This window comes from Larus michahellis, chromosome 9, assembly GCF_964199755.1.
Source record: "Larus michahellis chromosome 9, bLarMic1.1, whole genome shotgun sequence".
NCBI classification, from domain to species: Eukaryota; Metazoa; Chordata; class Aves; order Charadriiformes; family Laridae; genus Larus; species Larus michahellis.
Window position 1 is genome coordinate 24,162,435 of NC_133904.1, and position 13,917 is coordinate 24,176,351.

General features: G+C 61.1%; 2 protein-coding genes and 2 long non-coding RNA genes across 8 annotated transcripts; 1 reads left to right on the forward strand and 3 right to left on the reverse strand.

Annotated features, from left to right (window-relative positions):
• The first annotated feature begins 891 nt into the window (after window positions 1-891).
• CPLX3 (complexin 3) lies at window positions 892-5,102 on the forward strand. The gene is made up of 3 exons (XM_074602011.1): window positions 892-1,854; window positions 2,217-2,304; window positions 3,896-5,102. The coding sequence occupies exons 1-3, from the start codon at window positions 1,694-1,696 to the stop codon at window positions 4,118-4,120; spliced, it is 474 nt and encodes a 157-aa protein (XP_074458112.1). The 5' UTR covers window positions 892-1,693; the 3' UTR covers window positions 4,121-5,102.
• Window positions 5,103-5,716: 614 nt separating this feature from the next.
• LOC141749028 (uncharacterized) lies at window positions 5,717-7,226 on the reverse strand. The gene is made up of 3 exons (XR_012589214.1): window positions 7,102-7,226; window positions 6,267-6,374; window positions 5,717-5,744 (listed from the first exon to the last, which is right to left on the reverse strand). It is a non-coding gene; the product is annotated as an uncharacterized LOC141749028 (long non-coding RNA).
• An 8-nt stretch (window positions 7,227-7,234) lies between these two features.
• LOC141749029 (uncharacterized) lies at window positions 7,235-8,650 on the reverse strand. Its single transcript, XR_012589215.1, has 3 exons — window positions 8,527-8,650; window positions 8,324-8,404; window positions 7,235-7,354 (listed from the first exon to the last, which is right to left on the reverse strand). It is a non-coding gene; the product is annotated as an uncharacterized LOC141749029 (long non-coding RNA).
• Window positions 8,651-8,673: 23 nt separating this feature from the next.
• On the reverse strand, window positions 8,674-13,261 carry ULK3 (unc-51 like kinase 3). Of its 5 annotated transcripts, XM_074602008.1 has the most exons (16): window positions 13,036-13,254; window positions 12,460-12,600; window positions 12,143-12,263; window positions 11,948-12,052; window positions 11,714-11,857; window positions 11,519-11,601; window positions 11,279-11,434; window positions 11,097-11,202; window positions 10,933-10,973; window positions 10,733-10,835; window positions 10,557-10,621; window positions 10,347-10,425; window positions 10,216-10,256; window positions 10,087-10,134; window positions 9,947-10,001; window positions 8,674-9,662 (listed from the first exon to the last, which is right to left on the reverse strand). In XM_074602008.1, exons 1-16 carry the CDS (start codon window positions 13,135-13,137, stop codon window positions 9,646-9,648), a joined length of 1,407 nt encoding a protein of 468 aa, XP_074458109.1. In that variant the 5' UTR covers window positions 13,138-13,254; the 3' UTR covers window positions 8,674-9,645. The 5 variants fall into 5 exon arrangements, with proteins under 5 accessions (XP_074458109.1, XP_074458107.1, XP_074458108.1 ...); XM_074602006.1 differs by having other exon boundaries at window positions 10,933-11,202; window positions 13,036-13,255; XM_074602007.1 differs by having other exon boundaries at window positions 11,279-11,406; window positions 11,519-11,857; window positions 13,036-13,255.
• Window positions 13,262-13,917: the final 656 nt, after the last annotated feature.

The window sequence follows — 13,917 nt, forward strand, 5'->3', positions numbered from 1 at the left end:
GATTGTCTTTAAATTTCGGAAATGAAATGATTTCCCCCAAGCTGGGATTGGGGTTTGGATCCGTGCTCGTTTTTCGTGAGCGGAGAAGAAGAAAGGGAGAAATGCCTGTTAAAGCCAGGCTGGCCATCTGGAAGGGAGGTGCGTTTCTGATGCCATTAATTGCTCACTCCCCAAGGCCCGCGATACGGCTGCAGCCAGAGGAAATAGCAGGAGTGGGAGTGGGAGCGGGGGTAGGATGGGAGCCAGGAGAGCTGGAAGGGACAAGGGATTTACGCAACGAAATTGATGCCTGCTCCGGCCTCAGCCTCCTCATTTAGGTGACCCCACGGTGTGGGTCCCGGGGCTGGCTCTGCTACATCAGCAAGGCAGCGCTGGTGGGGAATTATTAGCATCAATTAATAGGATTAATAGGAAAGAGAGGCACAAGCTTTTGGGTGCGCCAGCCCTTAGATCGATGAGCAAACAACAGTTGCGATACGTCTGTGGTACATATGGCTTTTACAGAGTGTTAAATCCCAGCTTTTCCTCCATCCAGACCCAAAGGATGGGGAAGAGAGTGGGGAAAAGATGATGTTTCCGCCGGTTTAACGCTCCTCGGTGGGCTAAACCAGCCAAGCGCCATCGCTAGCTGTCCGCAAACAGGAGGAGATGAGGACAGGGTGTCCGGGGGTGGGGGGTGTCAGACAGCCCCCGCCGTGGCTTCATCCACCCCCGGTGCCCCGGGGCCGGTAGTGTTGGGGGGTAGCTGCCGCCGGGACCAGCCGCCTGCGGGGCTGGGGGCTCCGGAGGATGAAGTTTAGCCCGTGGGGGACGGAGGGGGAGGATCGGGGCACCCTCCGTGGCTCCGGAGCGGATTGGGACGGCGGCGGCTCCGCCTCTCGGCCCGGCAGCGGGGGGCGGCGGGGGGCGGCGGGAGGCGGTGCCACCGTCCGCCGCACACACACCGGAGCCGTCCGAGCCCCGGTGCTGCAGCACCGGCCGCCCCGCTCCCCTCCGCGCCCCACCCCACCCCCGGGCTCCCCTCTGCCTCCCCCCGGCTCCCCGCTCAGCCCGGCACCGCCATGGGCGGCGGGGCGGCGCGGCCCCGCTGAGCCCCGGCAACCCGGACGCACCGGCATCCCGGGAACTCGGTATTCCACGGCATCCCGGCTCCTCCGTAAACCAGTGTTCCGGCATCCCGGCAATTCGGCTCCGCAGCATCCCGGCTCCTCCGTAACCCAGTGCTCCAGCGTCCTGAGAACCGAGCTCCACGGCATCCCAGCTTCTCCGTAACCTGGTACTCCGGCATCCCGGGAACTCGGCTCTGTTGCATCCCAGCATCCCGGGAACTTGGTATTCCGACGCCTAGGGAACTCAATTCCATAGCATCCCTGCCCCTGGGAACTTGGCTCTACTGATCCCAGCTCCTCCGATAATCCCGTACTCTAGCTCCCTGGAAACTCATACCCGCAGCATCCCGGCTTCCCTGTAGCTCCCTACTCCTGGCACCCCAGCGCCGAGTACACCTCGGCTCCCCGGCACTCCGGTTTACTCTTAAGCCAGTTCCCCAGGCTCCCCTGTAACTCAGAGCCCCCCGCTTCCCCGCTCCCCAGTACCCCAGGACCTTCTCTCCCCATTAACCCCAGTCCTCCCAGCACCCCAGCCCCACCCTAACTCCGCTCCCTGACACCCGCGCTCCCCCGGGACCGCGACCATGGCGTTCATGGTGAAGAGCATGGTGGGGGGGCAGCTGAAGAACCTGACGGGCGGCTTGGGCGGCGAGGAGAAGAGCGAGGGCGAGAAGTCTCCGGCCGAGGCGCAGGGCATGACCCGTGAGGAGTACGAGGAATATCAACGGCAGCTGGTGGAGGAGAAGTGAGTGTGACCAACACCGGGTACCGAGGCACGTTGGACCCACAGGGTCCCGGTGGGGGACCGGGTGCTCCCTCTCCAGCCCCTCGTCCCGCGAATGGGAGGGCTGGGGGGAGATAGCTCTGGGGGCGGCAGGGCCAGGAGGGAGTTTAATGAACCCCCCTAATCCCTTAATCCGCTTCCTCGCCCAGGAGATGGGATTGTTTTCTCCTTTCAGGCTGCGCCACGGGGGGAGGAAATTGGGGGGGGACCCGGGAGCTTGCAGAGGAGAAGGGGGTGCCTGCGTTGGGGGGGGTGGGTCAGAGATGCTCAGACCCAGGGTCTGGGGGCATCAGCAGCTGGTGACTGCCCTCTGTGATTCACAGGATGGAAAGAGATGCCCAGTTTGCCCAGCGCAAGGCGGAGAGAGCCACATTCAGGTCCCACTTCCGAGACAAGTACAGGCTCCCCAAGGTACGGCCGTGCCGGGCATGGAGCCGGGGGGGGCACACAGGGAGCCAAGCCCCGCACAGCTCAGACAAGCCCCCTGCTCTGCAGGGAGGGGAAGGGGAAACCAGAGCCCCTTGCTCGGGTGGGTTTTTTGCTCTATGAAGCCCGTGTGTAAATCAGTTCCCTTAAAAAAGCATCCTTCCACCCAAACCTTGGCCCCTTCCCGTCGCCCCTGAGCACTGCGAGCTGTCAGCCCCGAACAGCAGGACCCCCAAACACGCATCCTCTACCTTGCTGCATCCCCCCTTTCCTCTCTTTTTGATCCCTAAATCCAGCTGGAGGAGGGAAAGCCGCCTTCACCCTGAAATCCCAGCCCCACAGGCGGGTGCGGAGCCAGAATTACACCTTCCTGGATGGATTAGCCAGCCCCTCTCCCCGGATTATTTGGCAAACATTTCCTAGCTAAACTCCTCTTTTGGAATTTCCTCCCGATGAGTGATTCACTAGAAACAATTTAATCAAGGAGAATTCAGCCATTCTTGGAATTGCCACAAGCTCTTCTCCCCCCAAACCCACCCCCACACACACCCTTTATTCAGGAAGAGTCTTTCAGTGGTGAATGCTCTAAATTGGAGCCGGGCTAATTTTAGTTCGGAAAGGTCGGCTAAGCCAAGTGATATCATTCAGATTGTTTGACGTTGTGTTCAACCAGCCTGGACACACACCCCACCGCTTCCCACACCCCTTTGATTGCCGGGGAAATAAACAGCTGGAGAATTTATTCCCTCCCACCCCCCCCCAACTCCCCGCCAAGCCAAAAGCGAGAAAAGGCAGAAAAAAGAAGAGATGGAGGTTTTTTCGGTTTGTTTTTTTTTTTTGCTCCAGGGGAATTGTTCAGATCTGCCCCCTGCCACCCCCCCACCCCGATCCTTTCGCTGTTTTCTCGTGCTTGAGATGTCCCTTCTAATCTTTCGACAAGTTTCTTCTGCTCATTACTGATCCCGCTTGGCAGCCGGGCTGCCTTTCGCGGAGCCTCCCCGTGGCTCTCCAGCGCAGAGCTGACCCCGATCTCCGGTGGGTGCAGTCGTTAAGCATACGGGTAGCTTAATTGGGTGCCGAAACCTCCCCAGCCACTCCGATGTGAGCTGAAAGCCAATTTATACCCATGCTGGCACGCTCGGGTTGTCATCTCAGCTCTCGCTGCATCCCTTGGCGTGTGCCTGGGCTCTGCTGAGCCGTGTCCCCTCCGGGTCGGCAGTGACGGAGCTCATGGGCACCATCCTACCCACAGCAGGAGGACGGCTGTGAGCCCCAGGGACCAGCCCCCATGGGGAGACAGCCCAAAGCCCATGCAGATACGGCTGTGGATCATAGAATCACAGAACCATAGGGTGGGAAGGGACCTCTGGAGATCATCTAGTCCAACCCCCCTGCCAGAGCAGGGTCACCCAGAGCAGGTGGCACAGGAACACGTCCAGGTGGGTTTGGAATGTCTCCAGAGATGGAGACTCCACCGCCTCTCTGGGCAGCCTGTGAACCCCACACGTCGTCGTCCCCCCTGCCAAAAATTTACCACCCGTCCCCCACCACCTGACCTTCTCCCGGCCCCTTTCAGAACGAAACAGACGACAACCAGATCCAGCTGGTGGGAGGCGACGTGGAGCTGCCCAAAGAGCTGGCCAAGATGATTGAGCAGGACAACGAGGAGGAGGAAGAGAAGAACTCGGTGATCGGCCAGCTCAGCAACATCCAGAACCTGGACCTTGATTCCTTGAAAGACAAAGCTTCAGCCACGCTAGAGGACCTGAAGCAATCGGCTGAGAAATGCGCCGTGATGTGACCTGGCTGGACCCTCCCTCCCCCAACCCCCGTCAAGGTGATGGTGGGGGCAGAAGGGAGGGGACGCAGCAAAGGGTCTTGGCGGTGGCTGTTGCCTGCAGCGGGGACCCCCGCTGGTGTTGTCACCCTTGCCTTGATGTGAGTTGGGTCCTTCTGAGCCGTGTTGAAGCCCCGAGTCCCTGACCCAGCTGTCCCCGGTGTGTGGTTTTTCGTTTCCTTCTCCGCTCTTGAGGCCAGAGCAAAAAGCCAGCATGTCCCCCCCCGCCACCCCCCGTGCACCAACGCCTCCTCCTGTGCCTGTGGCAGTGGGTGTCTTTAGCAAGAGCTGGGGGGCGGGTGAGTTTGGAGGGAAGGAAAGCCCCGAGTGACCTTGGCGTGTTATTGAAGCACATCGGCAGAAGGCAAAGGCTCTTCCAGCGGAGCGGCGGCTGTACGCCCCGTCTCTGCCTACACGTTTTCACCGAGCCTCCTAGAAATGACGGGGGAGGCTCCAATTCGCTTTGCAAGGACAAGGTGCAACGAGAAATGCCCCCCCACCCCCTCGCCTCCCCCGTCCCCATCACGCGAGAAATAACATCCCACCCGTGCAAGAAACACCGGCCGCTTTGCCCTTGAGGGCCCCTCTCTGAGGAAGTGGCCAGGAAAGGACCTGCTATATGATCCCATCCAGCTCGGGACCAGAGGGATAAAGCCCGAATTAATGCCAGGGAGGAATAACCTCCCCCCGCTTCCCATTGCTCATCCCAACCCACCACAGCCCTTTTCCCCGAGCAGCGGTGGCACGCTCTCCGTCTCCCAGGGTGAGATCCACTTGTGTCCGCGTCCCTTCCAGGAGAAAAACAAAGTGAGAAGGGAAAAAAAACGTCCTCCCCTGTCGTGCTGTAGCTCGTGAGCTGTGTTGCGTGTCTCCCCACCTCCTATGCTCTCCCCGTGCCACGGTACTGTTATAACCGGTGGAATAAATACCAGGAGATGTCTATGCATTTATTTCTCTCCTCGAGCAGTGCTTTCCCGATCCAGGCTTTGGGAGGCCCCAAGGGACGAGGTGGGGGCAGAGTCATCAAGCGCATCCCCAAAACAGGGCAGGGGGGGAGCGACCAGGGGAGCTCAAGGGAAAAATCTCTTGCGGCATCACGAAAGCATCACACCGGGCCGCGGTTGGGTGTTTTCCCCCCCCCTTTTTTTTTTTTTTTGTACCAAAGGGATGGTACAAACGGCTCTTTGCCAGCAGCCGGCTTTAAAAGCAAACCGAACCCCCAGATTTCATGGATTTTTTTTTTTTTTTTTTGGTCTATTTTAGTAAAAAGCCTTCCAATCCCTTGCCAGCTCCCCGCCACGGTCTCACGGGCTCCGTGGGGATGTCCGCGGGGCTGCTCCCAGCAAGGACACGTCTCTGCGGGGAGTAAAACCGGGATAAATCCAGGTGTATGACTCCAAACCGGAGCAGCTCCGGGGGCTTGCCGGCATCCTGGCGGGTGGTGGGCTCCTGCCGGCGGGCTTCCTGGAAAGAGCTGGCACAGGCTGGGTGTTTGCTGCCCCAAATCCCGAAGGAGCGGATTAACTGCCATTGGCTTTTGCGGGGGCGTTGGGTCCTCCAGGAAAACACAGGCGAGGGTGTCGGGAAGCTGGTGATGATATTATTACTATTGTTGTTGTTGTTGTTATTATTATTATTATTATTATTATTATTATTATTATTATTATTACTGCTGGATCAGGCCATGCCTGGGGCTGAGCAAAGCTCCCTGGCACAGCCAGGAGATTGCTTGCGGCCCACCCCCCCCCACTCCAGCCCCCTGAAAATACCATGCTGGGGCCAGGTAATGCTGAAAAACTCTTGATACCCTCCAAAGCCAGAGGTTGTTCCCCCCCCTCCTCTGAGAAGAACTCAGCCACCATTTCGGCTGGCAGGACAGACAGACAGAGGCAGCTCAGCCTCCCAGCCGCAACTCGGGCGAGGGTGATGCTCTGCCCGCGGGGACCCGCAGCGTCGCAACCCCTCCAGCCCCACGGCAGACCCGCCGACGGCTCTGGGGGCCGTCTGCCCCATGCAGAGCCCTCATCCAGCCCCACACGACGCCGAAGGCTGGCGAGAAAGGAGTGGGAAGATAGGCAGAAGCGGCTTTAGCTTTGAAGGGAGATCATACCTGATGAGGATCAGCCCAAGCTCATCTAATCCCCCACCAGGAAAGGGATAGCAGAGAGCAGGCACCGACCAAGCCAAGCCCTCCAGGACAGGCTTGGCTTTTAAATCACTAAAACATCAATAAAAACATCAATAAAAACCTCACGCGGGTGAGTGGCATCCCCACCAGAGCAGCGGTGAAGGAGATGGGGAGATGCAGCCCTTTGGTTCATCACCACCCGGAACCAGCGTAGCCCAGCCTGGACCACCTCCCCCCCATCCTATTTTTTATTTTGCCACCCCACCCCCCCCGCCCCCGCTCCATTCCCCCAGCTCCGCTCCATGCCCGCTCCCTGGCCCACATGCCGCCACGCAAAGGCCGCGTGAAGCTTGGCGGATTTATTTTAGGCAGCGCCGTGACCCCCAGGCGTGCGAAAAAATGAGCAGCACCCGGCTCGGCTCCGCCGCACGCTCAGCCACGGATTCTCCGAGCCCCCGTTGCTGGTCCAGTGCCCGTACTGGGGAGTTTGGGACAGGGGGGCGGAGAGGGGGCAGGCATCCCCTTTGCCAGCATTCCCTGCCGCTGGGTCCCCGAGCATCCGCGCGGCCGAGCATCCTGGTCGCCTGCACGCTGTACAACCGCTCCAGGCATCAACTTAAAGAATTGGTGGGGATTAAAGCAGAAAAATCTGGGGTTTTTTCTTGCCTAAGTTATAAACCCCTATATAATTCCCTAACCTATAGGGCCGGGTTTGGGGTGGATTTGTCCGAGCAAGCCCTTACTGGGGGGCTGAAGCATCTCTGCCAGCAGCCGAGCTTTGAAATCAACACCCCGCGGGCTCCCAACCCTCCTGCACCTCATCGTAGCAGGGGGGGCAGGATCAGGCCTCCTTTGTGCTGGTGGGCACGGGGTGACACGGGTGGTTTCCTCCAGCGGCCAAAGCCTCAAATGAGCCGTTGTTAAAGCGCCGCAACAAATGAAGGATGGGGGGGGGTGGGTGGGTGAATCTCCGCCGTGCGCTCTCTTCTCTTCGCAGTCAATTAAACCTCCCCACGAGCCGCTGTGGGAAGGGGATGGCCCCATCCGGCATCTCCGCGCTGCTGGTCCAGCTACCGGGATGAATCAATCGGGATTAAAGAGCCTGGGATGGGGGGGGTCCACACACTGACCCAGCTTGCCCCAACCCTCTCTTTAAAAATGTTTGGACTCACGCCACCAAGTAACCCACGGGATGGTACAAGGAGGGTCATAATGCCGTCTAGCCGCCACCCCCGCCGTCCCCGTCCCTCTCTCGGTGACAATCTGGAGTCAAGAGCCGCCCTGTGAGCGACGGACTGCGGGGGGGGATGGGCTGTGGGTCGGAACAGCCTTTTGCAAGGGCTGGGGATCGATGGCTGGACGCTGACGGCCGTGACACCGACCGGAGAAGGCAGCTGCAGCCACGCTGAGTGACAGGGTGACACCGCCGCAGCCATCCCCGCGCTGCCGGGCTGGGGACTGCTCTCTTCGCGCCTCCATCCCTTCAGCCCAGGCAGTGACACTTCGGATGTCGGCAAAGCGGAAGGGACTTGCATCCCCCCAACAACACGAAGCCGGGGCACCCCGAGCTCTGCCACCCACCCCCCCCGGGGAAGCGTCCTGAGTCTCTCCCTGCTTCCCAAGGCTCCGGATCCGGCCGCGTCTTCGGCAGAGCGTGAAGGCATATGCGATTATCCACTCCGGCTGCCGCAGCCAGCCGGTTCAGCCATGGCCCCCGGCTCGGCGCTAGCCACAGGCCGGGGGAGGGCAGGGGCTTTGAAAGCTCTTTAAAGCCTCGGGATATAATCTCTGCTCATAATAATAATAATAAAAACAAAAGATGTAGAAATGCCTTCCCACATCTGCCCAGGAAGCTCTCTGGCGGCATCAGCGGACTAAAAAAAGCACATTCTCAGGGAGCTTTCGGGGGGGAAGGCAGCCTTCTGCGGGGCGGGGGGGGTACGGTTCAGCCCAGCCCCAAGGGCCCCCCCCAAGCCCCTCTCTGCCTCCCCACTCCCCCCACCCCCCCAACTTCCCTGCCCAACCCAGCTGTTCCTCACCCGCTGTCAAAATCCCATGGGGAAAATGTGATTTTTACGTAACCTTTGCTGTTGTTCTGCCCGATGTTTTACATGCACACACTAGGAGAAAAAAAAAAGAAAAAAAAAAAAAAAGATGCGAAGTGAAAACAAGGTCGAAGCTTTGGCCGCCTCCTGTCCCCAGGGAGGACATGGAGGCAGGAGAAGGGAATCTCCGCCCTCACCCAGCTCTGTTCCTGGGCAGGGGGACAGGGATGAGGGGTCCCCAGCCCTCCCCCATGGCTCCAGCCATCCCGGGGCAGGCTCTTGGTCCTGGGCTCTGCTGGAGACCCCTCTTGGGTCTTAAAAGCACAAACCCAAGACTGGAATAATTGGAGAAAACAAAACCGAGTGTTTATTAAAGACAATAAATTACATTCCCTTGAAATACAGTAGATGGGGAGAAAAGGCCCCAGCTTTGCAGGACAGGCAGACCTCACCACCACCTAAGTGACCTCTGGGGGCTTGGGGCGGGGGCTCCCGGGAGTATAATTTGGATCTTGGGGTTGTCAGAGCCCTGAGGGGCAGAGCAGGCTCTGCCTTGGGGGAGGTATCGCCATTTGCAGCCGTGTGACTGTCCCTGAAGGCGACCGATCCCCGCTGAGAACCGGCCACACCTCATCACGCCAATGACACGTGCGGTCGGCACCTGCCAGACCGGGGCAAAGGCAGGTTTGGGGAGCAAAAGCCTCGATGGGCAATGCCTCCGAGCAGCGGGAGGGCGGGCTGGGGGGGTGCCACTGGGTGCTGGGGGCTGGGGCAAGAGGTAGTTGCTGGGTGAGAAAGGCACAGGCACAAGCGTCCCCGACCCCCCCCCACCCGCTGCTGTCACCAACAGCCTGGAGCTACCGGCGGGGGTTTGGTGGGTTCCCCCCAAAGAATTGGGGAGGTGGAAGAAAGATCCAGCTGGAAAGGCAGGAGACTATGGGATTTCGGGGGGGGGGGAGAGGGGGGATATTCTGCCGCAGCCCCGCTGCCAAGATAAAAATACCCAGCCCGTCGCAGCCAGCGGAGGGAATTAGAGTGGAATAACGGAATAACCCACCGGCCCCGGCCAGGGGAGGCTGCGGCAGCAGACGGTCGAGGCAGGGCTGGGAGGGGACTCCGCTCGTCGGGAAATGAGTCGACGCCAGCGCCCAGGGAGGGGGGCAGATGGCCCCACGGAGCCACCCACGGGACCCTCCGGGGAGGGGAGCCCAAGGGTGAGCCCCCTCCCCACCCCCGCCGAGGTGGTCAGGATGAAAGCATCGTCCTCCCTCCACCCCACCGACAGCGTCTCTCCGCGGTCAGCAGCATCCCGGGCATCACTGCAACGTACAAGCTGTGCCGGGGACGGGGGGGGACACGGACAGAGGGCACTCACTGGGCTGCACACCATGTCACCAAGCCCGCATCACCCCACGTCGGGGGACAGGAGGGGGCGTGGGGTCGGATTACCCACGGGCAAGAATTATCCCCACGGCTCTGGCAGCCGCAGGGATATCCCCCGCCATAGGGATATCCCCCGCCACAGGAGCGGAACCACAAGGGGGGACGCTTTCCCCAGGCCCCCTTTTCGCCAAGCCCCCTCCCAAGGGACAAGAGGGGACAGAGACAGGGACTCACTGCTCCGTATGGGCTCTGCCAGTGCCTCCTTGCCCCTGGACTGTGTCTCCCGCATCTGCCAGGGGAGAGGAATGTTTTCCAGCCTGTAAACCCCCCCAGCCCCAGCACGTACCAGAGCTCCCCCCTGCAAGCAGCCGTACCTTCATCTGATCTTTCAGGTACTCGGCTCGGACCATCAGGGTCTGGATCTGGCGGAGAGAAAGGAAAGTCCCTTCAAAGCCACGCCGAGCGGGGACACGCCACCATCCCCCCCCCCGGCCGGCACCCACCTCGGTGTGGAGCAGCTCCCGTCGCCTCCCCGCTGGCTCCGCTGCGGAGGGAAGAGGGATGAGCCATCAGCCCCCCCGGGGACGCAGGATGTGTCCCCTGCCCCGCAGCGCCCGCCACGGCCACCACTCACCGGCCAGGAGGAGCAGCAGCTCCCCCAGGCTCTGCTGGTACAGCTCCAGGGTGTCACCATCATCTTTGCCTTCCTCCTCCTGCAAGGAGACACCAGGGGCCAGGCTGCGGTCACAGGGAGGGGGGACAACACACCCAGTTCCCTCCACACCCAGTTTGCTCCTACCCCTTGCACCTGGGGAGAGGGGACCCCAAATATCCAACGACTCACCTTGGCCATGGCAGCAGAAGCCATTTCCAGCGCGGCAATGAGACGAGGCTTGTCCTTGGCCATCTCTGCAAGAGGGGACGCTGAATCAGGGAGCACCCTGGCGGGGCACCCAAAACCCCCACCGGGTGCCCCCTTTCCGCTCCCCTAAAACCACGGGGGGGGGTGTCCCCAAAAACCTTTAAGGATCTCTCTGGCTGAGTTCCCTTGCTGCAGGAGGTTCTTGCTGCTGGAGGTGACCACCGCCTTCAGCTCCTCCGCTCGGGAGATGTACTGCCTCACCTGGCCACAGCAGGAGGGGTGTGAGGGGACCCCCACCATGGGGGACAGAGGATGGGGGGGATGCTGTCACCCACCTTCCCAGGGATTTTTGGCTCACCTTGACCCGGATGGCTTCTTTCCGGCGAGCATCGCTTTCATCTAAGGGGAAGAAGAGCGACCGAACACTGGGGTGGGTGGGCTGCAAACTGGTCTCCCCTGGGGTGTCGCCCCGCCAAAATCCACCCAGGACCCATGCAACCCCCCACCACGGGGTGGACTCACAGTGCAGAGCTGGCACAAAATACTCCAGGGCTTTGCAGTAGAGGGAGAGGGCGGCGGGGGCATCCCCCTCCTGGTCCTTCTTCACCGCCTCCACCACCAGGTCGGTCTGGGGAAGCGAAGGGGGGGCTCAGGGCTTGGTCCCCCCATATCCCTGGAGAGCAGCACCCCAGCACCCTGCTCACCGCCTTGCAGAGGCTCTCGGGGCCGGGGACGTGCTCCATATCCACAAAAGGGTGAGCAAAGAAGTGCTCGAAGGAGATGCGCTTCAATGGGTCCCTCTCCAAGAGTTGTCCTAAGAGATCCCGGCATTCTGGGGAGAGGGGGGGCCGGCTGGGAAGCTGGGGAGGGAAGGGGGGCGCTGAGACCACCGGCCCCCGCTGGCGAGATTTACCCCGGCTCCATCCCATCCCATCCCATCTTACCTCGACAGCCCGGTCGCTGCGGATCTTCTCCTCCAGCTCGGCGAAGGAGCGGGAGGCAAAGGGTGGCCTCCCAAAAAGCGCTTCTAAAGGGGGAGGGGGGAGGAGAAAAGGAGCGGTGGGGGGCGATGGAGAGGGGGAAACCGCCCCGAGCCAAGCCCCGAGGTGGAGGGAGGGGGGATAAAAGCCAAAGCCCACCGTAAAGGATGACGCCCACCGACCACAGGTCCACCCGGGCGTCGTACTGCTGGCGGCACACCATCTCAGGGGCCATGTAGAGCGGAGAGCCCCGCAGGACGTGCTTCTCGTCCCAGGGTGACATGTGCTGCGCAAAGCCAAAATCTGCAGGGGAAGGGGTGAGGGGAGAACTCACTGCGGTGGGAGGGAGAAGGAATGTCCACCTCCGGCCCCTCCCTGGGGACCTGCCCTCACCTGCCAGCTTCAGCTGGGGGTTCTCTGGGTCACTCAGGAGGATGTTCTGTGGCTTGAGGTCCAAGTGGGAGATGTTGTGGTCGTGGAGGAACTTCAGGGCGCAGGCTGAGCATGTGGCAACCTGAGTGCCAAGAGTCCTGGCCCCCAAAAACCCCCAGGGAGGGTGTCCAACGGAGCTGGGCAAGGTCCCCTTACCAAGCTGCTGCAGGAAGATGCGTGCCACCTTCTCGGGAAGGATCCTGCGCATCCGGATGAAGCGGGAGAGGTCCCCCCCAGCGCAGAACTCCATTATCAGGTAGATGTGATCGCTGTCCCACTGCAAGAGGACCCTGTCACACCACCACGGCCAGTCCCACTGCATATCCCATCCACGCAGGGTCCGCCTGGACTGGTTTGCCTGGTTGCTGGCACCTAGCCCCATGGATACACCCTTGGGGAGCCAGGATGGACCCCAGGACCTGAGCCAGATGAGAGCTGGCTTGGTGTCCCCTCTGAGAAGCCCCCAGCCCCACCTCGAAGTCCTTGAGCTCCACGATGTGCGGGTGGCGGATGGTCTTCAGGATCTCGATCTCGGTCAGCAGGTTCTCCACCGATGCCCGGTTGAGACTCCTCTTGCTGACGCACTTGATGGCCACCACCTCGCGTGTGTCCCTCTGCCAAAGGGGAGGCAGCACTGGAGACTCCCTCACACCCGAACAGCCACCCCGGGGGCCCTTCCCCAGCCTGCCGGAGGGGTCCCGGGTGGGGAGAGGGCGAAGAAGCCCCTGGGGAGGGGGTGATGGAGGACAAAACCCAGGCTGGGGGCAGCAGGTGCCATACAGGGGTTATAGGGATGGCTACAGCCCCCCTGGGGGTCCTTCCCCAGCCTGCCACGGGGTCCCGGGGGGGGAAAGGGGGAAGGAGCCCCTGGGAAGGGGGTGACAGGTTGGGGGCAGCAGGTCCCATATAGGGGCTATAGGGATGGTGGGCTCTGATAAGGTCGGGGGGGGGGGGGAGGGGGGGGCAGATTTATGCGGGCTGGAGGGCGCCAGGCAGGTTTGGCGGGGGCGGGGCTAAAGGGGGACATGCCGCAGCGGGCCCGGCCGTACCTTCCTGTAAGCCTTGTAGACGGTGGCGTAGGTGCCGGCGCCCAGGCGCTCGGTGAGGATGAAGCCGTCCAGGCGCGGCGGGGCCCAGCCGGCCCCGGCCATGCCCGTCCCAGCCCCCGGCCCCGCTTCCGCCTTCCCGGCGCGCCACGGCCCCCGTGGCCACGCCCCAACGCAGCCCCCGTGGCCACGCCCCAACGCCGTCTTTGGCCACGCCCCCGACCCCCGTGGCGACACGCCCCGCAGGCAGGAGGGGGATTGTCTTTTGAGCACATATACGTTTTATTATTAATTTTTTTTTTTTTTTTACATGAAAAGATCAGACGCGGGGGGGGGGGCGGAAATACAGTAGGAAGGGGGTATAAAAACGTGTTTCCCCCCCAGCGCAGGGAAGGACAGGGCACAAAATGCGACACCCCCTCCTCCCAGGCTAGAGGGGACAGAAAGGGATGGGGAAAAGTCCAGTCTGCCATTAAACCCCCTCCAACATGGATCCCAAACACGCCTGGAGTTGAGGGGGGGGACAGGGACTGTCCCCATCATGCCTCAGCACAACCCTCCAAGTCCCATCTCGGGGGACAGCATCCGAAGCTAAACACGCACCAAACCAGTCCTTCCCCAGCCGAAAATAAAATAAAAATAACAATAATAGGCGGGAGGAGGAAGGCAGGGAGTTGTCATCCCTGGAGGAAAAAAAAAACTCATTCATGCTCTCAGTTAGCCAGAGAATGTTCGCGTGGTGGTTGAGCCAGTCGTCACTGCTGCTGCTCCCCAACAGCAAAATCCCTTTTCCAAAAAAATTCCAACCAAAATCCCTTCTCCCCCTGCCCCGGTTTAAGGCCACGCTGAAGACTCAGCCTCCAGCAATCCCTTCTCCCTTGCTCT

Bases quoted from the DNA above. Each gene is read 5' to 3' on its own strand.
- CPLX3 (XM_074602011.1), top strand. From the start codon at position 1,694: ATGGCGTTCATGGTGAAGAGCATGGTGGGGGGGCAGCTGAAGAACCTG. The intron at 1,855-2,216 runs GTGAGTGTGACC...TGTGATTCACAG, and splicing joins CGGCAGCTGGTGGAGGAGAA to GATGGAAAGAGATGCCCAGT. The intron at 2,305-3,895 runs GTACGGCCGTGC...GGCCCCTTTCAG, and splicing joins ACAAGTACAGGCTCCCCAAG to AACGAAACAGACGACAACCA.
- ULK3 (XM_074602009.1), bottom strand. From the start codon at position 13,137: ATGGCCGGGGCCGGCTGGGCCCCGCCGCGCCTGGACGGCTTCATCCTC. The intron at 11,407-11,518 runs GTAAGATGGGAT...CCCTCTCCCCAG, and splicing joins GCAGCGACCGGGCTGTCGAG to AATGCCGGGATCTCTTAGGA. The intron at 10,257-10,346 runs GTGAGTGGTGGC...TTCCCTCCGCAG, and splicing joins GCTGCTGCTCCTCCTGGCCG to CGGAGCCAGCGGGGAGGCGA.